This window comes from Halyomorpha halys, unplaced genomic scaffold (genome assembly GCF_000696795.3).
Source record: "Halyomorpha halys isolate HHAL.00 unplaced genomic scaffold, Hhal_1.1 Scaffold126.1, whole genome shotgun sequence".
Classification (NCBI taxonomy): domain Eukaryota; kingdom Metazoa; phylum Arthropoda; class Insecta; order Hemiptera; family Pentatomidae; genus Halyomorpha; species Halyomorpha halys.
The window spans coordinates 869,573-897,167 of NW_027112074.1; the positions used below are offsets into that span (position 1 = coordinate 869,573).

The following is a 27,595-nucleotide window of genomic DNA, read 5'->3' on the forward strand; positions in this document are numbered from 1 at the left end:
TATTGTTATATATTTTTATAATGTTTATTAATTAAAAATGAATTCCAATAAAAAAAGTTATTTACAATAAATATAAAGTCAACTTATTCACATTTTTTCTCTTGTACAGGATGTTATGTCAAGGCGATATACACATGTAAAGATGCATTCTGCAGGCAGAATACTACATATAGCAAGAAAAAGAAAAACAAAAGATGAAAAGTAATTAATATATAATTTATAATTTACAAGTATTTATAATTAGAAAGTAATTATTGCTCCTTAAAGACACAAAACTCCTATCCTGATATAACACAAACTGTTTCAATAGAACTGGTTTGAGTACACAAACATTTGAGTTCGGACCGAAAAAGACCCAGTTTGGTTCTGTCGTGAAGTTTTCATAAGCTGTTTCTCTTTTATATTATCTTCTTTTATTAATAAATTAACATCACTTAATATTCCATTAGTTGCAGATTGATTGAAATATATACATCTACTCCTCCATTTTAAACTCCTGCTTATACATATCCACTCCACGAGCTTGCATTCCGATCTTCCTTGTTATCTGAAAATAATCTCCTACTTGCATAATTAACTAAGCCAATGTTACCAGTGCATAGTTTGGGCTAAGTATTTTTATGACATATTAATCATATTGATCTATTTTTTTTTTTTTTTTTTTTTGTTGGTTTTAAATTCCTATAATGAAAACTTAAATTTAAAATTAAGAATTTTTTTAAAGTGAAACTTCTTAAGGTGTGGTAGAGCAAATTGGCTAGGATTAGATGAAAATTGAAATGCTTCCTCTTCTCAAAAAATGAAATAGTAAAAATTATTAATTAAATAAAATACAATAACAGATATATAATTAAGAGATGTTTCTCAATAAAATTCCATTTCCTAATCCTGAAATAATACAATTGTCAAACAATCAAGTAAAATAAGTTTTACTTCTAATGCAAGATTATCAGATATTTAAAAAAAAAACAATATTTAATTATAATTATAACATGTCTATCATAATTATTCAATTGATTTGATTTTTTTGTTTTACTTTCTAAAGGAAGGGTGAAGATGATGAAACCTATGAGATGAGGTGGATTGATCCAGAGGAGCTTGTTGAAGAAGAAATCAGGATCTTGCCAAGAATGTTCCTTGACCACTTCCCGCACAACCTCCTCAAAGCCATTTCCACAGTATTAGAGGAACAGCGGACAGAGATAGAAGACTACCCTCAGATAACAATAATATGACAATGTGAGAACAGTTTTAAGAAGACTTCAACAATCACTCAATGGTCTGAAGTCGTGCCTTTTCTGAATCAAAAGCATCAAGTGATGGGCCTACTGCCAAATCTAAGTTCAAACCTGATAAACTTTAAGTTTTTTTTACTGACAAGTATATATGTAAATATTTAGTTTTTTAGTTCACTTATTTTTATAAACTAATATGTATATGTATTCTTATACGTGAGATTTATTTGTAATTTTATACGTAAATTAATAAGTGGCTAATGTTTAGTTCAAATTTTTACATGGATGTATATATTGTAACTAGTAAATATATTTTTTATATAAATTTTTATAATTTATTTCTATTTGAAAGACCAATAAAGAAATATACTGTCAGTTTTAAAACCCAAGACTAAAATAAAATTCTAACTAAGCCATAAAGAGAGAATTTTTGTAGTGCTAATCATGCAGCTATTTCTTCATAACTTCAACATTTTTTTAAAATTCCCAATGAAGGCTCAAAAATAATATTTTAAATGAATCCAAATTAATATCCTTGAATTAATGATAAGAGTGAAAGATATAGTTTTCATTCCAAGTATGTAGGGAAGCTTTTAAGTCCTTAAGGATTGGAAGAGATAGATATCTATGAAGTGTTAAAATCAGAAAAAAAAGGTAAAGCCACTTCAACTAATTATACCAATTGGAGACTTGGGAGAGCAACTTAAGATCATGAAGATGATTCTAATGTGATGATCCATTACATCGCGTTCCTTTAGACTTATATCTTATCTATCAGACAATCCATGGTACGCAATATGGCCATAATCAAAATGGGGAAAGATGAGGGAAGAAACTAGTAGCTGATAGGTTTTAGTGCCAAAGAATCACAAAATCTCAAGAACTTTTGAAGATAGTGATGTATTTTCGGGTAATTTGATAAATATGGATATTTTTAGAGTGTTTAACGGAGGCGAGCAAGTGAATGGGTTGGTAGCCAATTGAAGTTGATTATGGGATTATAAGGAATAAAGTTCATTGGAACAATGAGAATAGCCTCAGTTTTTTCAACATTAAACCACAAATTACTGTTAACTGCCCAAACTTTGACACTTTATATTTCTTCTTTTAGCTTTCGAATCACCTTGACCATCTAGGTAGGATAAAAGGATTTGGAATTCTTCGGTATATAGGTATTGTGAGTGGGGAAGATTATCTTGGTTTGTACTGAAGATGTCTTAATTTCAAACAATTGATGAGCTCTTATGCTGAATCTACATGTATGCCATGCATAAATCCAAGATTCATACAAATGCTTGGTTAATAAAGGAAGTATCAAATGCCAGTATCCACAAACTTGTAACTTTTGTTGTCAAATTCACGCATGCACAAGATTTGGATGGGTTATTTGGTTGGCTGGTACAAGTTGGTCTGAATTGGTTCCTGACCTGTGGGATGTCCATTCTGGGAATAAAATAAATCAAGGGCGTTTGTTTGAAGTTTGCATTGTTTTAGAACAGATAACTGATGAATATTTGTGCTCTCTGTGTTTTAATTAAGAAAAGAATTTCTTCAACCTTTGGATTCAATAATTAAAATCTTGTTGGCTAAGTTTAGCAGTTTATTTTTTATTTAACATGGCACGAATATATTTTTATCAAGACGTAATATGTCCAGGAAATTAGGTTTAAGTTGAATTCATAGGTTATATATAATACTATTTATATGAATTTTTGTCATATACAACCTACATTTCTGATATTTGTGTGTCCTTTCATTTCAATTATCTCTGTTTTGTTCTTTTTTATTATGAAAATAAAGTAAATCGAATGCAATAGCCGAAAAAAATCAAAAGAACAAAACAAATATGTGAATACAAACGTTTGTTACTTCCTTTTTTTACCAAGCATTTGGATAAGTCTTGCAGATTTGGGGCAAGTGGCAACGGTGTAGATCAAGCATAAAGAAATAGCTAGTAAGTGAGATTAGGTATGTAGATTTTCATAACATAATAATAGTGTTTTAATAGAATACATTTAAATAAAAATTAGTTATAAATGAGACACTTAACACTAAAACACTAACTAAAAAATACAAATTTTTACTATATTAAAATGTTCACTAAATACAATTTTACCTTCAAACAAGAATACCAACATTATTCTTTTAAGAATATGAATTTCCTAAAAATTCTTTTAAAAATCTATGAACGATGTCTTAAAATATCAGTGATGGTAAAACTTCCAGACAACAAAACAATAAATGCTACCAAGTTTTACGACAGAGAGCATATGTGAAAAAAAAATAGTCAAAATTTTGAATAAATTATTCTCTATTGAATAACTTTTACATTCAATGTTGACTTTTTCAAGATAGCCCGAGCTCTGATATTGAACCCACTAATACTCGATGCGATATTTTCATTTCCTGCTCATAAGCTATTTCATATTACTAAAATAAAGAGCAGTTAAGAACTATGATTTTGAAAACGGGCTTTCATTACTATTTATCACTATCACAATTCTTAGTTCATTTTAATAATTCTCCCTTTAAGTCTTGTTCTGGTTCAGCTGATATGTTCTGATTACTTGGTGCTTCTTGAAGCTCTAGTGGATACAAATTTGAATCATTCTCAGAAACGTTTTCCATATATTTTCTTCGATACGATTGCACAAAGTAATTAATGACATCTTCACGGAATACAGTACGTTGTATTCGAACCCAATTTTTTTGTATTATCTCGGCTGAAAAATAAAAACGCTAAATTGTAGCTGATCACAGGTATACGCTACATAATTAATAGTACATAAATTTAAGAGTAAGAAAAATTGTTACTGGCGGGAAGATATTAGAAAGGTCTGTGCTTGACTAGTACCTAACTGAGGAGTGAACTACAAGAAAAACAATTTGAGGAGGAACCTTGGAATTGGAGCAGAAGCTAGAGGGTGAGAGGAGGGTTGTACACAAGAGAGACCTATTAATTTTTATTGTCGGTTTGGTTTTGAGAAAACTCTATAATTATTCCCAAGAGGTCATCTCCTTTTCAAAATCAGCAATTCGTTTATATTCCATGCACAAATATTGATTTCCTAAAGTAAAAAAAAAAAACTTTTCAGAACAAAACAGGGTTAAAGAACTAACTACCTAAATCTGTATTATTCCCCTGATATTAGAAGAATAATGGAAGGGGTAAGCTGCCAGGATAAGTGAAACAAAAACTTCTTCATTTTTAAATGTTACCTTTATTATTGTTATAATCAATATCTTTTTTAATAAATACGTTTCACTACTATATCGGCAATGAGAAAGCTGACCAGTTTGCTAAAATGGGGCTGAGCACCCCTGTATAGGACCAGAACCATTCCTAGGCATTTCTAAAAGGTATAAGAGAAATGTAGTTCTTGACTGGACATGGAAGATAACAGGCAAAGAATGGAGGGAATGTATTGGGCTTAGACAGGCCAAGATTTTAATAACTAAACCCTCTACTCCTAAAACTAAATGAGTGCTAGACCTAAACAGAAATGAACTCCGATTATTAATAGGAGTTCTTGCAGGTCATTGGAGACTTAAAAGACATCTCATTTTCTTATTTGGACAGGCCCCTGAAACTGCCTTACATTACATAGCACATTGCGTCACTAAGATATAGGCTTTTAGTCTCTGATAGAATCCTAGAAAATGAGGCTTCCTCTATAGATTGAACATCCCTTTTAAATTTCATTAGAAAGTCAAAAGGTTCGATATAGAGGAATAAGATACATAAAAGAGCCATTCCATTGGTCTGCCTGGGGAATGGCAAAAAGAAATCCCTATTTACGTCAACGTAAATCGGGACACCAGGGGCGTGGCCGACCCACCAACTGTTTAGGAGTGTAAGGTTATGCCACTTTCTAATTATATCGTCCAGACTTGTGTGGGTTACACCCTACTCTATTATCAGCATTGCATTAATTGGAGTACAGCTGACGTTGGATACGCTCGGTCAAGAGGAGAAGAAACCAGAGGATGTTTTTTATTGAGGTCGGGCCTTATTGCCCACAACTGGTATGGACGAGATAATACCTAAGTATCCTAAAAGAAAATTATAAATTTCTATGGTTTAAGTCCTGCTTTTGATTAACAAAAATGAATGAATCCCACCTGATATTTTCAAATCTATTTCCTTTGGTCTATATGGTGCATAATGTTTTCCCGTCTGTTGTACTTTCCTTTTGAGGTAGTAATTCCTTTGTCGTATTTTTCGTCTTTCAGACTTCTCTTCATTTGACAATTTAGGTTTTGACATCTTGTGGGTGTGAATCAGTATGTGAATAAATTTTAATTAATATTGAAATTCCTATTTACTGGGTTCGTTTAAACATATGCTATGATTTAAAAAAAAAAGTTTAGAAACTTTTTTTGAGGTGATTGCATAAAAACTTTTCATGAAGTACCATGTGTTTTTATGTTTGACACCAGTAAAAAAAGTCAACAATGCTATTGTAAATGATAAAACAAAGAAATTAAATTGTTGCTGATGGGAAAAGAGAAGCAGGCATGCATATTATTAGCTTCTACTCGGAAGATAATATAAACTGGAAGCGAATAACAACAAATAATTATTTAATAAATTAATCATATGTATTAAAGTGTTAAATCTGATATTTACTTCTAATCTGTGCATAAGTAAACAAACTCTGTAGTCTTGTTGTTGGAGGAATAATAATTGCTTCGGTTAATGTTTTTTTTGCTAAAGGCCGACTGGTGAGTTATCTAGTTACTTGGAGCCTGGTTCCAAATAGGCGAATAGCCATTCTGGTTCCCCTAGTGTTTATTGATAGAGTAGTTTGTAATTGGCTAATAGTAATAATTTTTTCCACCACACACTAAAAAGGATGCCTGTATTAACCTGACAGAAGTGTTCTACTTCTTGTTTCCTAAGAGGTGTCACGTGAGCATTTTTCTCAGGGTTGACGATTTGAACTATTTTTGTTATATAATTGGATGTGATGATGAAAAAAATTTTTACGATTCCTTTCAATACAATTTGAAATTAAATTTTAAATTGTAGCTCTTCCATCAGGGTCTGAAGAATCCATATTTCGTAAAAGATCTAAGATGTTCATACCTCGGCTCAGAATTTAAATTAAGCAAAACGGAAAGTGTCTAGGTGAGCAAAATGCTCAATTGAGAAAAAAACTGTCACGTTAGGAGTGCACTGGTGAGAGATATGTTTCGTCCTCTCGTTGTGAGAGGGCTAGAGCAAAATTGAAGTGAGTATAGGTGGAGAGGTGGTAAAATAGGGAGTAATATATTGAAGCTGCAATAACAAAATCAAAGGGTAAACGGAAGGTAGACAAAAGTATAAAGAAAACAGATGGAATACTTGGAAAATATAGACCTTTATTTCCTAATATGAGCAAATTGCTCAAGGCTACTACACTTCTTCCGGGTTAACATTAGCCAAAAAAAGGAATATTCGGTTAGATGTGTTGGACACATGAAACAAGATGTTGGATTCATAATGTTCATCAAACTAGATTGGTTTGATAATTGCGAAACGTTTTTTTGAATATCCCTGCTTTCCTTGCAGAATAGTTGTACAACTAAAAAACAAAGTTTTTTATTTTTTTGTATTAAGGCATATTTATCTGCAAGTAATTACTTACACACCATCCTTTGTCGTAAAGTAACCCGTCAACAATACTGTCTTAGGAATACGACCAATACAAAAATTTAAAAAAATTTGTTTAAAATGCCATTATCAAAGCCGGGATAAGTAAGGATGAGTACAATTATGTATCATCGATCTTTCACTAAAATAAGAACTTTGTCGTTCACGAACAACCTTGTAACTATTGTCTCTTCATCAAGAGAATGTCTCTTATATATTATATTATAACCTTCCCCTATACCTTACTCCATATGCGACAATGATTAAATTGTAATGAATAATAAAGTTACATTTATTTTTAAGAAGAGTCGAAGCAAAACAAAGAGGTTTGTGCGGATGGGGGCAAGATTGTGGAAGACGTTTCAGCGGTATTCCTTTTGTAAACATACTATTTATAGTTTGCTACACCAATATAGACATCACAAAATAAGGGCACATCAGAAAAACTGTCGCATTACCAACTCCTACAGAACTACCTAACACAATCATTAACATTGACGGATGGTCAGTCATTCTTTATCTCTTTTTTCATATTTCGTCGTAATAAAATTAAGATTGCCATAATTATTTTAATGTCTACACACGAAACAATAAAAATTAATGTCCTAACGTTAATTAACAAATTAAATACCCCTGAAAAATTGAGTGATAGTAATAGCAACAATATAACTTCCTAAAAAATAATAAATTGAATTATTGAGTTTCAACCCGTCCTTTTGGGCGACTTTTTTTTTTACTCGTCGACAGGAGGATTAAAAGAAAGATTAAAATGAGTAATAACTTAGAGACATGAAAAACTTTCCAATTCTTTTTCACCAAAAGAAGATATAGTAAACAATTAAAAAAGAATGGGGTTTAAAAAAAAAAAAAAAATGCAAATACTTGAGTATCCAAGTGGACATTGAGGCCATGAAGATACGTTGAAACAATTATTAGACAAGAGGCTTCTATTAGATTGAAGATAATTATCATATTGACAACACTATGGCGTGTAAACGTGAAGTGAACGAGAAGATGTACTTTGAATCACGGAAGTAAGAGGTGAATTATACTTGAAAAATTTAGGGATCTATAATAAACCTTATTTCTCAGTCCTATATTACAACCACATACTAAATACTTAATACAGGCTTGAAATGAGTTGAACCACAAGTCAAATAGAAATAAATCTAAACAATTTTCAACTAAATAAGTAATAGTAAATAGTATCGAATAGTAAATATTAATATTAAATAGTAACATTCTCATTGATATCTTGTATACATCACATTATCATTCTTCTTAGCGTCAAAATCAGATGCAAATGTTTGGCACAATAGTTAAGTTAAACGAAATATATGCCTATTTTATTTACATAATCCTTAAACATCATTTATAATTAACACTACCAATACAATATATTTGAATAGCTTATATATGTATTTACCTTTAACTTATTCTTTCTCAGAGTCATCCTCATCAGTTTCTTCTTCACAAAATTTTAGCCAGTTAATTGTCTGCTTTACTTTATCCAAGGCTTCAAAGTCAAACATTGGCCTCTTTATACCCGATTCTTCTCCTTTCTTGATATTTGTTTTTCCAGTTCCACTTGCAGTATCTTTTTCAGTCTCTCCAATGAACTTTCTAGGCAGCAAAGAAGGGAGTAACCTTGGACGCATAGGCTCATCGACTAAATGGCACGGAAGATATTCTTTTTCTGAATTTATTTTATCATTTCCACGAGGCAACACTTCTGGATTTAATTTGGTGACGATCTTAAGCCATAGCTCTGAATGTTCAATGGGTTCATCTTCTAAAAGTTCTCTGCGAATTACTGCCTTATCTCCAAATAAATCATGATGTGGTGTTTCATCCTTTCGATATTTTGTTGGTTTTGGCAGTTGTATCAGGTCATACTCGATGAAATCAACAGCAGAAACTCCTTCAGGAAGTAACTCATAACCAATGTCTAAGGATCTTCTTACTCCTGTGTCTGGTGTTTCTTCCTTCTCCTGAGATGTACTACACATTTCAATCTAGAATATTTTGCCTTGAAATATAGGATCCTGCTTTTCTACTGAGGAAGTTAAACGTCGAGATTATCGATCAAACTTAGGTCGGGATTCTTTGATAGTTCATAATCAATTCCTTACCAACATTCATATAATTTTCTTTAAGTACTGAGTATTTGGTTTTTCCGACAAAATAATAATGTTAATGATCTATCTAAGGCATTACTTATAAAAATAATTATTTAAATATTTTCTTTATTTTTAATTACTTAATTATAATAAAATTTACGTAGATCATGTAAATTTACTAAAATTCCTCGATGTTTTTAATTGCAATTGTCATTAATTAATTTGAAAATACTAAAAGTTGTCTGTTATCGATTGTATATGATGTATCGACATTGTAGTAGTAAACAGTCATGTTACCTGCCAGAACTAGTATCTAGTTGAAGAAATCAATAAATCAAAGGATATTTAATATTTGCGTTTTGTTTTTTTTAAAAATCCGTTAATGGTGAAGTTATTTCAAGCCTATTTTACTTTTACCTCGTAATTTTTAAGATCGAACTTTAAAATGCATGATGATGAAAGGTATAGGACAAGAAATTGATTGTTATCAGTATTTATTTTTCATATCCTTTAAATTTTTGGTATATAATATTCTGTTGCAGAGTTACCGAAGAACTATCAGCTCTTCAAGCGATTTTTGATGAAATAAAAATTAAAACTGATGACAGGTACAATTTTTCCACATCTCAAATTCCTTTAATTGGAAAAAAAATTCCTACATTTTATCCTTACTTATTTAGTGGCAACGCAGTTGGTGTCGAATTGGAAGTTCATCCATGCACAGCGCTGGACACAGAACAGCAGTATGTGCGACTAACTCTACAAGTTACTCTAACCAAGGGTTATCCAGATGTCAAACCAAATGTCACACTAGCAAATCCTAGGGGATTGGATGAATCTCTTTTAAAAATTATACAGAAAGAAGTATCAGCTAAATGTACTGAAAACTTAGGTCAACCTGTATTGTTTGATATATTAGAGGTAAGTTATTTTAAGTGTTTCAATTTGATTATATTCAAATTATGTTCCTCCCAAAGGGACTAGTAAAATATTTATTTTGTCCGTATGTGCAATGATGGATATAAGCTAAATTTTAGTGTCTGGTTTATTAATTGTTGTGGTAATAACTTTGGCGCAAAGCCCAAATCGAATTTTTCTATCTTATTTTGTTGCATTTGAACACGGTTTTCTATTCTTTCCCCCATGCTAGTAATACTTTATAGAGTATGTACTGTTATTATTAAAAATTCTAAATTTCAAATTAATATATATATCAAAATTAAAAATTAGTACCTCATTTCTGCAACTATCATCCAAACATAATTATTTTATTAATTTTCAGATATGCTACTTTGGTACATCAATGATATATAATTATTTCTCCCATTTCTTGTGATATTGATACAATACTTGTTTATAAATAAAAAACACTCTTGGAAAAAGTAAGAAAGGATTTTCAAAGGTCTTGTCGAACTTAATTAAAAGGATTTTCTTGACAATCTTTTGGTTTATTTAATCTCTAGCCAATACATATAGCATATACATTGTTTGACTTATTTGTTAATGATTTTAATGAATTAAGTTCTCAAATATAAAGGAGTTAAATCAAAGTTTCACTGGCCTTAACTTATGATGAATGAAAAAGTTAAATTTTTAAGCTTAAGTTTTATAGTTTAGATGCACCGACATTGACAGTAATTTCAGTAAAATATGTGCTTAAGCTACATTTATTAACCTTTATTGACCATACATTGAAGTTTCATTACTAAGTTTATAGTGAATTTCTTTTTTCCGAAAATCAATTTATTGCTCCAACTGGTGTAAAAAATCTACTTGTCAACAGAAAAATGTACCAATAACTACTTATATTTTTATTTTTGATTATCTTATTATTAAATGAACTTTTTTTTGGACTGACTGTAAATTCATGATTTACTATAGGCATTCGTTCTTAAATGGAAGTTGTTGAAAGGAATGATTAAAAACTTATTCATTAACAATTTCAATACCTTATTTATTTATTATCAAGACAAGATTTGTAGAAGCATCTCATTTATACAACATGGAATGAATGGCGTGGTATGTCAAAGTGATGATTTAAATCTATTGGAAATATTGAGATCAGTTTGACATTAAAAAAAATAAATAAATAAATAAGGTATATAAGATATAATAGTATAAAATAACAAAGCCGAATCTATGTTTATAATTATGTAAACACAATTACATTTTGTTTGGAATTCACATGGTAAATTTAATTAACTATGGTAAATTTTTCTGAGGTGGGTGACCCTATTTGAAGAATGAACTTATTCCTCTTTTTCTATTCTTGAAATATAAAATCCTACTACTATTGGTGTTGATATCAGTCTTGATACTAATCACGTGTTTCCTATTCCTAGCTTTAATCTTTAATGGCAGTTAAGTATATTAATAAAGTTACCACTTTTAGCATGCTAAAAAAGCTACTATTAATATGCTTTTTTTTCTTTGTTTTACTCCAAATACCAAATAAATATCTCAGTCTGGCATTTTTATTGTAAACCTCAATTAGTTTTATTTTTTATGAGGCATAAAATTCAAAAACCAGCCAAATCTGTTCACAATTTTTTTATTTTATTTTTTTCTGTTATCATACATTATTTACCTATTTTTAAAAACAATTGTTTTGCCTTGTATTTTATTATCTAGCACCAAAACTGTCAATTAAAAAAAAAAAATTGAAAATATGTTGGTAAGTTTCAGAATTCCATACCTCATATGCACAATATTGTTATATTTGGAATCTGACACTGCTACCTACTCTAACTAGGAATTGAAGGATAGTTTATGAACATATTTTAGAATTTAAAGTTCAAGATTTTCAACTCAGCAATATCAGCCATAACTTGTGGGAATCAAACACTTCCACTTATAGAGTCGAGCATAATGCTTTTTTTTTGCTATTGTTAAATCACATAATTCACTGGCAAAGTACCTGATAGCTAAATGTATTGGGGGCCGAAGGTCCTATAATGCTTGATTCAGAAGGTTGTAGGCTCAATTTCCACCTGAGTTAGTCAATATTTATTAAGGAATGGTCCTGAGAAATGAAATATGGTCACTGATTAATATCTTATTTGTTACTCTCATTCATTTCTCAAACAATACTGGATCTCCTCTTTTGGGTTTTAAATACTTTCTCATCTACATATCTGACTGTCTACTCTTTCTGATTGTTCATTTGGTCTACATATTAATTACAAATACAAGTATTTCCTTTTTTTTTTTTTTATTATTATTCAACTTCTTATCATTTATTTCAATCTCTATATTTTCAGTTTATCAAGTAGGTAATTTTCGTTTTATCTTTTATCAAATTTGAAGGCTCAATTTTTTTTTTAATTGGAAATAATTCATCTATACAAAAACATCGTCATTTACTTTATTATGTAGGTTCTGCACAATTTCACTTCTTTGAATTTACCAATATAATTATTTAAAGTATTTGAACTTTGAAATTAAATAATTTAAATTGAACCTTTATGGACTAAATCAGTATAATATAGATCAATATATAAATTCTTTTTAATGCTTATAATTTAACAATTTATAAATTTAAACCACCCTTTAGTCAATATTTGCTTCTAATAAATAATTCAAATTAATTAAACTTTTCCTATTCCCATTCTCCTTAAAAATGAAATTTATATATTAAATATTGTCTTTACAATAATTATTGGTGCTGTGCCTTACCCAAAATGGTTACAATCACATATTGCCAACATTTTGTGTGAATGTTTAATATCTCTACATTCACCCCCTAATCCATATAAAAAACACCTGCCTGGTACTTAGGTCATTACAGCTTCCTCAACATCTCTACTGGATATGAACATAATTACCTATATTTCAAGGTTGAAGAATAAATTTTATTACTTTTTTTTTAATAAATTTGATTTGTCATTTTAGTATAAAATTTATCATAGCCTTATTTAAAACATGTATCAAGAAAAATACTTTTTCGCATGGTAAAGTGAAAGTAGTGGACGGACTTAGATCAAATTTATATTATCATTATACTCTAAAATAACACTAACCCCCAACTTCTGTCCAAATCAAGGCCAAAATTGGACGAGTCGTTTTCAAAATATAGGTGTTCTGTGAAAAATATGTATATACATGTATAAGCAAAAGTAGTGCATGGAATCTGATATAATTGTTATGAGACCTACAAGAAATAAACCAGAAAAATCCCTGAAAATTTCATCAAAATCAGATTAATGGTTTGATAAATTTTGCCCTTACTCAAATTTGACTACAGGCAGATAAGACACCAGATTTGTTCCTTGATATTGTAAATATAAAATGCGAGTGAAAATTTTCAATTCTGAGGGCATAATTTTTTTTAATTTTTTTTTTCAATACCAAACTCCTTGTCGCCTGGCAGTTAAGAAGCAAAATATTTCTATTTACTGTGTTAACTCTCTATTATATAGAAATGATTAGAAGATTAATAATTGCAACATTAATTTTATATATTAAATAAATCAATTTTATATCCAAAACAGTCTCAACACTATTTATTCATTTGTCCAACGTTTCGGCCTTTCTAGCCATCTTCAGGGACATCTTCAATATAAAAATCCTTCTCACATTAATTATTTTCTATTTGCAGGCTATTCTGCCCAGGTCAATTTCTTTATTTAAAGTTAAAACCTCTTTATTTAAATTTTATAACCATTCATTATTTATTCTATAAGATTGTCCACAGTATAAAACACCACACCATATGGATAAAACACTATATTCCACCATATGTGTGGAATATATGGTGTGGGGTTTTATACTGTGGACAATCTTATAGAATAAATAAATGAATGGTTTTAAAATTTAAATAAAGAGGTTTTAACTTTAAATAAAGAAATTGACCTGGGCAGAATAGCCTGCAAATAGAAAATAATTAATGTGAGAAGGATTTTTATATTGAAGATGTCCCTGAAGATGGCTAGAAAGGCCGAAACGTTGGACAAATGAATAAATAGTGTTGAGACTGTTTTGGATATAAAATTGATTTATTTAATAAATATTACCTTGTCTCAAAAAATTTTTGAAATAATATAATTAAAATTAATTTTATAGTTCTTAGATTTATGAATTTGAAAACATTTTTAACATTATGGACATCCTTTACCTTCAAGATTTAATTCTTAACTCAAAATTTAACACAAACTACATTTTAGGAGTACACTGGATATTGTTCATAATGACCTCCGTAGGACTAGGCATGTTCGGTCATTAAAGCCGATCGTTGTTATAACCAATAACTGCACCCATCATGTAAATGTGAAAAAGGAATTTTTTTTAAATCAGCTTTGCAACTGTGGTTTACTTTAACAAAAAAAAAAATGGTAAGGTTTTGAATATCACTGATGGGGATACATTTGTCATTATAACCGTTATATCATTATACCCAAGGAATATTCAGTGTATATAACCCTAATCAATGTTCACTAAACATTCATCCAGAATATGTTTTTCATATCAATTAATTTATACTCACTTTTAATTTTAACATTTATGAACATTCATTACAATAATTTTAGCTTTTGGTTAAACTTTTAATTCATTAAATTTGGTTTTCTACAAGTTCTATAGTATTGTAAAAATTTCAGATGTACCGAATGGAAGAATACGTATTATTTTAATTTACTTGGCCTAATATATTATTGGATTTCTGATAAGCCATGAATTACTTTTATTCCATTTATGTTTGATGGCCTAATGCATCAGTTTGTAATCCTATCAGGGAGGAACGAAATTGGCCAAGGTTCATCTAAAACTATCCTAATCATTGTGGATATCTCTTTATTTTATTCTCATATTTTTGTTTTTACTTTCAAAATTAATTTTAGAAATTTTTTCCTTGCCCTTTATATTGGCCTTAGCTCTCCAAGAATGACATCGAAGTTTTTGTACTTTTTTACTCCATTTTTTGAAAACTTTTCATATTGTCAATATGTATAATAAGAGGATAAACTTATATTAATTTAATACAAAAATTCCTATGCATGACCTAGTGATGATATTAGTGCCTGAATTTCACACACTATTTTAAGTTTTTGAAATTCATGTATTCATTATATTCAGTGAAATGTTTTACTGTTAGATAATGAAGAATTTCAGTTTATGTTTTCTCATTTACTTTTGTATAACTCAATTTGGGACATGTATAATCATTTTCTAGATTGTGAAAGAGAGGTTAACAGCAAGTAATATACCATCTGTTCCTTGCTGCATCTGTTTGTATGGATTTCGGGAAGGGGACCAGTTTACAAAGACTGACTGTTACCACTACTTTCACTCACGATGCCTTGCGGGACATCTTACGGCTTCAGAGGCTTCATACAAGGAAGAACAAGACAAGCTGCCTCCATGGCAGAGGGGTGAGGAGTTTCAGGTGAGCCTAAAATCTATGTTGCTCAGACAAGGCAAATACCTAACTGCACTATCATTGACTAATAAAGCTAGCCATATAAATTTCTGTTGCTGTAAAATAAAATTATAAATCATAAAATACATCCTAAAGGGTAAGCTCAAATATGGACATCATGATTAAGAAGGGCTTATGGGATATTTATTGTTGTTCTGTTTTGTTTATTGATAATTATATTGATTCCTTTGAATTAAGTTCTTAAAATACCATGTTATTATTTACTTTCTTGCTTGTATGAAAAAAAAATAAATAAATAAATAAAACTTCACTAAATTGCTTTCTTTATATCTACAGCACACTCATAGACCATATATAATATTATTAATAACTTTTTGTGATATTCAAACTTATTTTTCAAATTTCATATATATTAACCGAAATATATATAAGAAGATGGGTTGCGGTCAAAAGGGAAAAAAAAATAGTTTACAACTATTTATTTTCCAATGTTTCGCCCACTTTCCAGGGCTTCATCAGGGCTGTTCAAAGCAATCAGTTGAACAGGCTTTAAAATAGTTGTAAACTATTTTTGTTTCTCTTTTGACCGCAACCTGACCATCTTCTTATATATCAATTTTTACGTTCAACTATATATAAATATTAACCTAAATAATTTATATTGTAATTATGCTGAACCTTAATTTGTATAGTAATAATTTTTGGAGGGTTTAGAGCATCATATGCTTGTATTCTTGAGATTTGTATCTTGAAGGAGGCTACTTTAAAACATGACTTCTGTTAGAATTATTTTACATAAATTTATTATTTTATTTTCTAATTGTTAAATTGCAATTAAATATTTTTTTATGCATAGGCTGTCTGCCCTATTTGTCGAGCCCACATCTGCTTCGATGTTGAAGTACTTAAAGCAGCTGATCCTCCCTTAGAACTGGAGGAGGCTCCTGTGTTCGAGCCGACGCCTGAACTGAGGAAGTTGCAGGAGTCCATGTCTCGATTGTATCTCAAGCAATATTCCAAAGGAGGCATCATACAGCCAATAAACAAGACAGTCTTTTTATCGGTAATTTTCCTAAAGATTAATTTAGTTTCATTCAGTGAATTTATTTTTCATTTGTACATGTACTCATACAGAACACTTTCCAGAGAAGACCAAAGCATTCTGATCAGATCCCCTTTCTCCTTAAACCTAACCCTGGACCTCCCAATCTTATCCCTAAAAAATACTCTTGCCTTCATATATCATTCTAAGACCTTGAAGTGAACTCAAAAGCAAAACATGAACATCTTATGAGCCGCTAAAAATTGTTTGTTTTCAGGATCATCTGTAATATGCATATATCAGTATTATGCTAAGTCAAAGCAGCTGTACTCTTCCTACTGCTGTCGATATTTTCCATTGTCCTTCCTGTACCAGATAATTACCATTCAGCATTTCTTCTATGGTTCTGTTGGTTAACAGAGCCTGGGAATTAAATCATTTGTTCAATCCTGTACCCCATCCTTTTAAAGAAAAAAAATTGTATCTCCTTCCTGGTCATTTCTAACATATGGTGGGTTATCTTCAGGGTACTACCCTATTTTAACCATAGTAGGGGGTCAAGTTTTTGTTTCATGAGACCGCTTTTCTTTAGCTATGTATTATATTGGGGGTGCGGGTAGCCATGGGGTAAGGCCTGTGGCTACTAACTCCAAGGACCCAGTTCGAGTTCTGAGAGCTGGAGTTCGAATCCAGCTGGGTAGAAAAGTGTATTCTGTTACACTGTAGCCGCAAGTCAACTCTTTTAGGTTCTGGAGCCCTCCTGAGGTCCACCCAGCCTCCTAAATTGGGTACCCTTAATAGGGTAAAAATCTGGTGGTCGAACGTGATTATGACCAAATCACCTTCTTGCACAACTGTTGGTCTAATAACAGTACTCCCTTACAAAGTACTGAACCCCTGATCCTTCATGAGTTGTAGCAGTACAGATTTTTTTTTTTCTATTATATTATTTCTCCTAATGTAAATATTAATACTATTAACCTCCATTTATGTTTCCTCTAAAGTTAGTAAAACCACACTGTCCTCGCCAACACCCACAAAGTGTAAGGACTATGTCTCAGAATAGAAAAGCCATTTTGTTATTTCATGTACTTACAAGATTGGATTATTAGTTTTGTGGAATTAATGTTTTGAAGTATATCTAATCTATAATGAAAAACAATCGTTTTCATCTTATTTTTATAAGTTTACAATAAATGTTTACAGTGCTTTATTTTAATTATTAGTAATTTTCAGAGACATATACTTTAACAAGGAGTTTGTTTTGACTTGAAAACATTTTAATTTTAGTATAATCATCTCGTTCATTATGGTGGAAATTATTATATCAATTAAAAAAAAAAAAAAAAATGGATTGGAATAATTGACACAGTAACTTAATCCTAAATAACTGAGGTTTTTTTATAACTTAAATGTTTTCCCATTCCCTTAACTATTTGGGGTGATACAAAACTCAAAGTGTCTATTATCGGAGCGATATCCACTGCTGGTACACCTGCCTCTCCCATCTAATTTGTATTTTATAAATTAATGATACATATTTATAATCTTTGTTTCTTCCTAAATGTTTCAGGAAGAAGAGAGTAATGGTGAAGGCACAAATAGATGACATCTTCACAATTGTCTTATGTTATGTAGATGTCCTTGAGTGACGATATTATCTTTCTCCGCATTCAGTTAACGGAAATATGCTTTAGCAAAGTCATTTATAGCTCTCTGGTTTGTTTTCTTTCTTGATACAAACTCAAGGCAACAACTCGGTAACTGAGATTTGCTGTTTTGTCTTTCATGCAAATCACAAAAAGTTATTTACCCATGCATAAATTGAAAGTTTTGTTTGGCAAAGATATAAAACTGAAATAATTTCATCATATCTGAAGAAAGAGAAATAATAAATTATGTTTTCGTAATCATAGTGTAATTAATATATTTTTAAAATTTAAGAAAAATGCTTGTTGTTTGTGATTAATTCTGTTAATTGATGTTTATATTTTTTAATTATATTTATTATTTTTGTTACTGTTTTGAAATTTTGTTACTCATTTCTTTAAATTTTGGCTTGTACAATCATTTGAAATGATGCCAGAATATGAAATATTCTGAAATTTAAAAATTGGGCTACTTTCCTTGGTGCAAATTTTTGGGGTCTTAAATGTTATTAAAGCCATGATGGTAAATATGTTCTTTATTAATTTATTTTTAGGCCTTATAAATTACTATTCCTTTGTGTTTAACTTTCTTTTAGTTTCATTAGCAAAACGTTTTATTGAATTATTTTACATTTATACTTAAACAATTTGTCAATTAGAAAACGTAGTGTATTTCCATGTTTTTTCACCCATCATTTTTATTTAGGTGAAAGTATCGAATACATATTGGCAATCAGAATGAAGAAGCTAAGCAATATGAGTTTCCAACTGCTATTGAATTGGAGAATCTTTTAGATAACTTCAGCTTAACCAGTAGCATAATGTTACCAGCTGCTGGTAGAAATGGAGATAGGGGTTACTTTGATTTAAAAAAATAAGACAATTATTTTGTGTCTGAGGTTCACTGACTGAAACTTATTATCTTTTTGAATATAATTCAACAGCTGCAATTTTATATATATATCGATGACTTACATTTCCACTAGCTTTTCGAAAAATACAATTAAAATTTCTCTCTTTTAGGAAAATTAATTGAAAATTTGAAATTTTACTGAAAGAGAATATCTATAATTGTTTTGGAAATGTACCTTGTATTACTGTGAAGTAAGCCATCGATATTTATTCTTTTGCTCTCTATTTTCTTGCCATGAAGTTTTGTTTAATAGGTCCAATAAGTTTTGTTTAATATTACTGTTTGACGATTGGTTTCTATATTCTTTTTTTTTTCATGCTAATTAATAGTGACCCATTTGATAATCATTATTGAGTGTCAAGTCAGAGTGTTTTACTTTTTACCAATAATAATACCAGAAAAATATCAGGGAATTTCGGAATCATGATGAAAATTATTCAAAAACTGTTCTAAATAAACCTGGACATTAGATGTGCCTGTGCCAGTTTGATACCCATTTCAGAATCATCACTATATACAATTTAAGTTACTAGATAAATTGTTAAACTTATTTATTCTTTAAATGTTAGTTTCGTCTTATGGTTTAAGGAATTAAAAGCTTCTCAGTTATTAATATCTTGCCCTCCTGCTATTTTTAAATTAGAAAATAATGGTTTAATATTTTTATTTGAACCATATGTGATGTAGTGATTCATGTATTTGGTTTCAATAAAACTATAAAAGTAACAGAAAATAAAAGTGATGGATCTGTGAACATGTGATGTAGGTTGCAGGTTTATGGTAATTTTTAAGACAGAAAAATACTATTAAATAAATTATAAAATAATGTATTTATTAAATTAGCATTAGATATAAGATAAATTCATAACCGTTAAGACCTCAAGGAACTGTCAAGGATTAAAAAATATAAGTTTTATGAACTGTCAATGTGGTTTAGGCTCTAAGCAAAGCCATTTTATCTATTCTTCTATTACTACTGTAGGAAGTGTTACTGTATTTACTAATCATTCGAAAAAGTACTTTTTTCATTAATGTGGGCCAATGATGTGTGGTTTTTAGCCTTTGAAGCTGTAGTAGGTGTTTTGGTAATAAGGTGTAGAATTTTTTGTGTGCCCTGTGTGTTGAATGCAAGTATTCTTCATATTGCAAATAATTTCTTTTTATTTACATTGTATCATTGTGAATGAAACAGAGCTTATTGTACATTTTCAAATTTCAAGTCCATACTATGTTTGCCAGTTTTTCTTGTCTCATCTTTTATTTTATTCATGTTATAGATTTACTGTTTTTTTTAAACTCTTTATTATCCGATAATGACAATGATAAAAATTATGTTTATATAATAGAAGCTGGTTGTATCTTTGAAATATCAATATTTTGAGTTAAAAAAAAAAATAAAACATCTATGGATGTAACTGTATCAAATTTTATAAATTAATCTAATTATGTCCTACAGCTTCTAAGAATCATTGAAAAAGTTTTTTAATCCTCTTTTTATTTGAGTTGCTATTCTGAAAGGAAAGGACATTCTGAATAACATTTAAATTCATCTCAATTTTAAATACAATTTGTCTGAAAATAGTCCAATGTTTTGAAAAGAGATAATTTGCCATCGATTAGTTTGGCAAGCACTAAATCTTGTATTTTTAAGGTTATAGGTTTTGGACTGTCAATCTTAAAATGATGTAATTATCAGCCTATGGCTACATTTTGAAATTCAAAAGTTCTCCACTAATTACTGTTTTATAATGAATAAAGTTATATTGAATTTATTTATATTTTCTGGATGTTATGAGAAAAACTCACATTTTTTCCTGATACAACCAGATTTATTACTTCTCTTTTATTACCTTGATGTTTTTCAAAATTTAGGTTGTATTGTATTGAAGTTGTATTGAATCACTGTTTCAATGTATTTTCAAAATTTGGCATTTATTTTATTTTTTTATAAAAGTAATAAATTGATTGAAATACCGTTATATTAAATTTTTATTTTCTCTGTGTTTTTGTATTAAAGATTTTTAAAGAGATAAGAGATTGTCAGCCATAAGTTAGATCGGATTGATGATGTTATTACAGCAATTTAGATTTTCAAAAAATCCTTTTCTAGATGTTTCAATTGAAGTCGCTTGTATTTCTGTTTTAATACTTGCATCTGTATGTTGTAATTACACAGAGGTGATAAAGTAGTGATATCAAATTGTGATTAATTAATTAATAAGATCATTCACTCTATAAATAATTTTATTTATTAAAGGAGTTTGCGGGGTTATCTGAAAATAAAATCACTTTGAAGTTACCATGACTTTAAGCTCTAGTATAACATTTTGCCATGTGTTTATCCAATTCAGTCTAATGATTAATAAATAATTGAATTAATTGAAATCACATTCTTATTATGTGGTTAAATAATTCATGAAGTAAATATTTCATGCGTACGAATTATCTTGTTAATTTCTTTTTTTTTTGATTAGGTAAGACATTCCATGTTAAATTAAGAATTGTTCTTGATAAAATGTTTTATGTAAATTAATTATTAAATGTAAAAAAAAAAAGTTTATCCTTAATACTCAAGTGAGTTTTGATTACTTAAGAAAAAAAATTTTCTTTTAAGGTTAGGAAAATTTTTCTTGAAGTTTAAAAGCTTTTTCTGTAAAATGTTTTTAGAAGTTATTTATTGTTTGAATATGTCACGAATTTGCCATGTATATTTTTTTTATTTATTTGTAAATAATACAAAAAAAATTATGAATAATATATAAATGAAATGATTTTAAAGATAATTAAATTATTTTATTAGTTGTTAAATTGAATTTTATATGTATTTCACATAGGATTTTTCGATGTATTAGTTGGACAGTTTGTTACATTTATTTTCTCTTATGAAGAGAAATCTAGTCAATGTACTGTGTTGTGTGCATAGTTTGTTACATCCTTTGTGCGATATAAATAAATGATATAATTGTCAATGTTGTGGTTATTTCTTTTTTATCTTTGAAAATTAATCATCCATTCATTAATATTAAAACAAGTATGTAATCGTTACCATTATTATTATTATTTATTTTTAGAACTAGAATTTTTTAGTTCTATTAAATTATGCAAGCCATCATTGATTTAAAAAAATATATTTTTTTACAATTATGCAATATATTTGTTTAAGGTGTTTTAAAATAAAATAAGAAAGATTAAATAAACAAAACTTAAGCCAGTTTTAATATGAAATTAACACTCTGGGCACAGACATGATTTTGTGAAAATATCCCTAATCTGGGTAATAGTTTCTTTAATATTTCAAGTTGATGTGTTTAATTGTTACATTTTACCATTTCAATTATTTTTTAGAAAAGAAAGTTAACCAGAAGTGATTAGTATGAGGTTCTACTTTCTCTAATTGCAAAGTTAAATATTTTACCAAGATGCATTCAGCCTTGAACATTAGTAAAAAAAAATTATAATATTAAAAGATATTATTTAATAGTACCCATTGTGAAATTTCATATTTAGTTAAAAAATATTCAAAATTTAAATACGAAATTAAAATAATAAGAAAATGGCTAGAAGTCAACTGTTGCTCCCCAAAGGAGAAACAAAGTAAGCAGACCTCACATGAGAACTACCTGTCCCTGAAGAAAGGCAGAAGAACTTCATCTTATAGTTGTTTTGTACTGGGAGTGTTAAAGTACTTGAGGTGATGTAAAGTAAACCTAATATAAAAGTGATGAATCAGTGATGTTGGTTCCTAACCAGGCTTCAGTAAGAGGACATTTTACAAAATATTTTAAAGTGTAACCATAACAAGCCTTTTCTGAACAAAATAAAGAGAAAAATATTGTCTTTTTATTCATTGGTTGCCAGGAAGAGGGTTAACAAGGCAACTAAGTATTGTCCTCAATTAAAAAATATATTGTTTTGACTTTCTGGATAGGGTCTTCTCATGAGATGAGTCTTAGTTCTAGGAATTTGATGTGGATCTAGACTTATCAAATTTTCTTCATTGACCTGCTCAAACTCCTCACAGTTTGGTTGGCATGGATCCACTTAAATTTGGCCTGAGGGAAGTGGATATTCCACAAGGACAAGGCCCCAGCATACACTTAGCTAGCTAGTTTCTGCTATGGTGCCATGTGATTTTTTTTGTTTTCCTAAAAAGATAGAGTACTTGGACGTTTAGGGTGATGTGGATGGCATCAAAATGGTAACAGCGAAACTGATGAAAAACCCCAAAACATAAGTAGTCTTCTCAGTTGTTCAAACATAGATGGTGCTAGTTTATTGTATCTAAGGTAGAATTTTTATTGGGACATTATTGCATTACTTCATCTTATCAGGTTCATAATATTTTTTTTTCAATTTAATACGAACTTTCCAGACACATCACTTGAATTAAATGAATGTTCAAATCTCCTAAATATCTCAATAATCGATTTATAACCAATAATAGATTTAAAAGCCTTATGTAACAGTTAGTACCGATATTTTGTCAAAAAAATCCTTGTTAGAATCTGAAAAAAAAAATTTAATGTTAATTAGGAACCCAAGTAAATTTATCACGATTGAGTAACATGGAGAATTCATAGCTTTTAAAAATAATTTTTCCTCCTCTTTGATGTTAAAAAAAAGATTGTTCTTGTTATTAATAATATTCTATAATTTTATTGTATGCAAGTATAATAATAATAATGTCATGAACAGTCATGGATTCAATAATTTGTAAGGAAGCACTTTTTTATAGGAACAGCAGTAATACTAAGAAATGATATTTTGTTCAACTGCCAGATTTTTCTTCAATTAAGGATACCAACTTTCTGAGGCTGGGTGGACTTCAGGAGGGCTCCATTACTCACAGGGTAGACTCACAGCTACAGTGTAACTGTAAATAATTATCTGCCCAGCTGGATTCAAACCTAGGTTTTAGAGTTGGTAGCATTGTGCCTTACCAATAAACAACTCCTGTATGTTTACGTAAGTTCATTAAAATAAAGAAATAATAACTGACATAAGTATGATTTTGGAAATCCATGGCACCTTGTTTGAAGTGCTCTAAGCTTGTTATTGAAACTTTAAAGACGTAGTTCTTTGCTACACATAATGCATTATCAGTTATTAATTATAATACTACATATAATATAATCATATATCATATATAATATAATATATTATTGTATTGCATTGATATAATTTTCCACAAAAAACATGTTAAAATAGTTAGAAACTCTTAACGGCTTAACTTTTATTCTGTGTGAATCAAATGTACTAAGGCAGAAAAAGGAAAGACTGCTAATAAAATGCGTACAGATTTATGAAAATTTATTGAATTATTAAATCAAAATCATCGTTGTTGATTCCCAGCACCTAGGGGTCTTATGCAGACTCAACATTATGATGTAATGGACGTTAATTTAAAAAAAAAAAAAAGACAATCGTCATATTTTTCCATATTTTAATTCAATTTTCAGATGGGAAGTACATGACAACCTTTTTTTAAATTAATAGTGTACAGATGAAAAATACCGTTAACAAGAAGAGAATTAACCTGGTTTCAGGGAATGGAGTAAACATGAATATAAAATGCTTTTTTTAAATTTACCTGGGAGCAGACGACCATCTAACTAAAATAAAGAACATACACTTCCTCTGTATTCTACAACAAGCGTCATACGATGGATCGAGTTTTTGAAATTATCATTGGGCTTCCTCTTTCTGTAATTTTAAATATTACATTGAATCGAAAATATAATTTTATATATCTTTATAATTTTATGTTTATTACTTTTTGATATATATGTATTACTTTCATATTATGTGTATATTTATTATTTTTTATGTTTGTTATTTTTATATTTATTAAATTTTTTTTTAATATTGAGATATTTTTATAATTATAACTTTTATATTTATTACTTTTAGATAAATCTATTTATTTATTTTTTTTTTTAGTTCATGAATATACAGAGCTATTTTGAATTGTAATTGGATGAAATTGTGGACGACCATGTTAGGTTTTATATATATATATATAATTGTTATCTTGAAAATGTTTATTATTTATTATACTGTTGAGTATAATTCTTTTTTTTTTTTCCATTGTTTGATGAAGAAAATAAAATCATGTTCAGTTAAGAGAGAAAATTGTAAAATTAAAAATAATGGAAAATTCATATAATACACACAAATATAAACAATGATAAAATGTTATGAAAAAAAAATGATAAAATGTAAGGAAAAGAACGAAAACAATTAAAAAAATCATATAACAGTAGAATATAATTCAAATTATTTATACATAAGTTTCGAACTGATGTTTAATAATGTTAAGTATGCTGTGTATGAGGCAACCCAACGCAAACAGCACATTTTAAATAGAGTGTTTTTCTCTTTGAATCATCTGAATTTAATTTCAATTAGGCGTTATTCCGTTTCAAAGACCTGAGTCGGCATGCACTATTGATTTTTAGACATTATTATAGCGAGAAACCCAAAGGTCGTGGCACGAGTAGATAAATATGTGTGGACAGCTAGGCGATACCCTGTTCTGTAAAGAGACACCCCCGTTGACAAAAAGTTAAACGGTGATTATAAATCATGGGGGCCTGTCGCCGGGTGGTTGGCACCTCCGACACCGACAATATGTCTCCACTAAACTGAGGATTAATGTGGCGGTAATAGCTAAGAACAGGATCGGCAAGGCCTTTTTGATTCTTCTGCAACAGTTTATGGTTGTTAGTGACAAGATATCGATAAGGTAAAATGAAATCGGGACTCCGGTAGCATAAAGTAATCTAGATCTAATAGTAGCCAGATATGGTGATAGGACAAGCACTAGCTTTTTAAATCCACTACTGATTCTTTATTATCCGTTTCTCATCTAACCCTCAGGGACGTTCCTGAAGGGATAGAGGGAAGAGAGATGGGAAATATGACGGAATAACATTAATATTATAAAAACATTATAAAAACGTTAATATTTCATTAGAGAAAATCTTTATTGTTTTCAGAAATTTTTTATTTATTTTTTTAAATATCAATCAAAAACTTTTGTACCAAAAGCTTTTCAATGTGCCTTGTCTGTCTCCAAGAATGTTTTTTTTTTTCGATGAGGTGTAGATAGTTGACCGTAGATTAATGCTTGAAGAAGTTTGTCGGGGGGTGCGGTCAGCAAAGAACAACATAAATAAATAAATATGATTTTGTTTATTTATGTTGTTCTTTGCTGACCGCACCCCTCGACAAACTTCTTCAAGTTCTTTTTTTTCAATTAAAAGCTTATGAAGATTTTAAAATTTTACTCTTACTACAAACAATTTTTTAGAATTCGATACATTTTTTGGTGAGCAGCTATATCATTCCATTTGCTGTTATTTAAACAATTAAAGAATCAACCGAGTGCAGTTGATGATTTTAAGGTTTTCAGATCAGCTAGCTCCAACTTTTATTTCCAACATTTTCTGTAAGATAGGAGCTCTACCTTACTTGACCTGGTAGTGTAAGAGCTCGAGAGAAGAAAAAAGGGAGTTATTTCATCCCAATTTTTGATTACGTTAATGAAAGCTATGTATAATTACTAGGCCAAATTGACGAGTCTGCCAAGTATGGGTAGAGGGAATAAAAAATAGTAGGTGTTTTAAAACGTTAAAAAAAAATTACTATGAATGAATTTTCAGGCTCTATTTCTATAAAACTACCAACAACACAAGAAATCCTAAGATAATATTGTTTAAAGTAGAGTAAATTTACTAAAATATAAGCACTAATTACGTTCAATAGTTTCCGAGATATAGCATTTTAAAAAGTAAAATTTAATAAAAATGTACTTAGAGGTCAGTAGTTCATGAATTTATTTTAAGAAATCTATATCTCAAAAACCATTCTACGTACATATGTCTATTAGCACTCAAATTAAAGCTAGTTTAATGGAATATAAAGTAATTTGTGAAGTTTATCTTCGAAGGTGTAATAGTTTTCAAGATATTTGCTAGAATAAATTGATTTATAGTTATAGTTCGGACAAATTTTCATTTGCCAAATTTATATTCATACGTGAATATCATAAAAACTACTACCCCTACGAAGATAAGTGTCATAAACTACTTTATAGTATGTTAAATTTCCTTTATTTTGAGTTATGGCAGACATATGTACATCTTATGGTTCGAGACATATATTTTTTAAAAAATCAAACATTTTATCCATACTCCTAGAAATTAACATTTTGTGAATTTATTTTGTCTGATATCATAAAAACTACAACTCCTACAAAGATAAACGTTATAAACTATTTTCTAGTTAATTTAACTAGCTTTAATTTGAGTACTGGCTGACATCTGTACGTCTTATGGTTTCTGAAATAAACTTTTTCATAAATCAAACTTGTTTCCCAAACAACTATAAATCAATTTATTTTAGCAATTATTATGAAAACTACTATTCCTACGAAGATAAAGGACATAAACTACTTTATATTACATTAAAATAGCTTTAATTTGAGTGCTAATAGACATCTATACGTCACATAGTTTCTGAGATAAAGATTTCTCAAAATAAATTCACTAATTACAAATCTTTCAGTACATTTTTATGAAATTTTGCTTTTTAAAAAGATATATCTCGAGAAATATTGATAGTAAA

General features: G+C 29.3%; 2 protein-coding genes and 1 long non-coding RNA gene across 4 annotated transcripts in view; 2 read left to right on the forward strand and 1 right to left on the reverse strand.

Annotated features, from left to right (window-relative positions):
* The window catches only part of LOC106678158 (diacylglycerol lipase-beta), a 179,169-nt gene extending 177,609 nt beyond the window's left edge, over positions 1-1,560 (forward strand). For both annotated transcript variants that reach the window (XM_014416523.3, XM_014416522.3), the window contains exons 14-15: positions 110-201; positions 1,046-1,560. In XM_014416523.3, the coding sequence (XP_014272009.1) occupies positions 110-201; positions 1,046-1,235 (282 nt within the window). In that variant the 3' untranslated portion in view covers positions 1,236-1,560. The remainder of the gene's footprint in view (positions 1-109; positions 202-1,045) is intronic.
* A 2,129-nt stretch (positions 1,561-3,689) lies between these two features.
* On the reverse strand, positions 3,690-5,763 carry LOC106678140 (uncharacterized). The gene is made up of 2 exons (XR_010844097.1): positions 5,358-5,763; positions 3,690-3,958 (listed from the first exon to the last, which is right to left on the reverse strand). It is a non-coding gene; the product is annotated as an uncharacterized lncRNA (long non-coding RNA).
* Positions 5,764-9,283: 3,520 nt separating this feature from the next.
* On the forward strand, positions 9,284-21,936 carry LOC106678163 (E3 ubiquitin-protein ligase RNF25). Its single transcript, XM_014416527.2, has 6 exons — positions 9,284-9,452; positions 9,533-9,598; positions 9,671-9,911; positions 15,157-15,369; positions 16,220-16,426; positions 17,979-21,936. The coding sequence occupies exons 1-6, from the start codon at positions 9,436-9,438 to the stop codon at positions 18,012-18,014; spliced, it is 780 nt and encodes a 259-aa protein (XP_014272013.1). The 5' UTR covers positions 9,284-9,435; the 3' UTR covers positions 18,015-21,936.
* The last annotated feature ends 5,659 nt before the right edge of the window (positions 21,937-27,595 follow it).

Coding starts and splice junctions, on each gene's coding strand:
- LOC106678163 (XM_014416527.2), top strand. Junction 9,599..9,670: donor AAAATTAAAACTGATGACAG/GTACAATTTTTC, acceptor TTACTTATTTAG/TGGCAACGCAGTTGGTGTCG. Junction 9,912..15,156: donor TATTGTTTGATATATTAGAG/GTAAGTTATTTT, acceptor ATCATTTTCTAG/ATTGTGAAAGAGAGGTTAAC.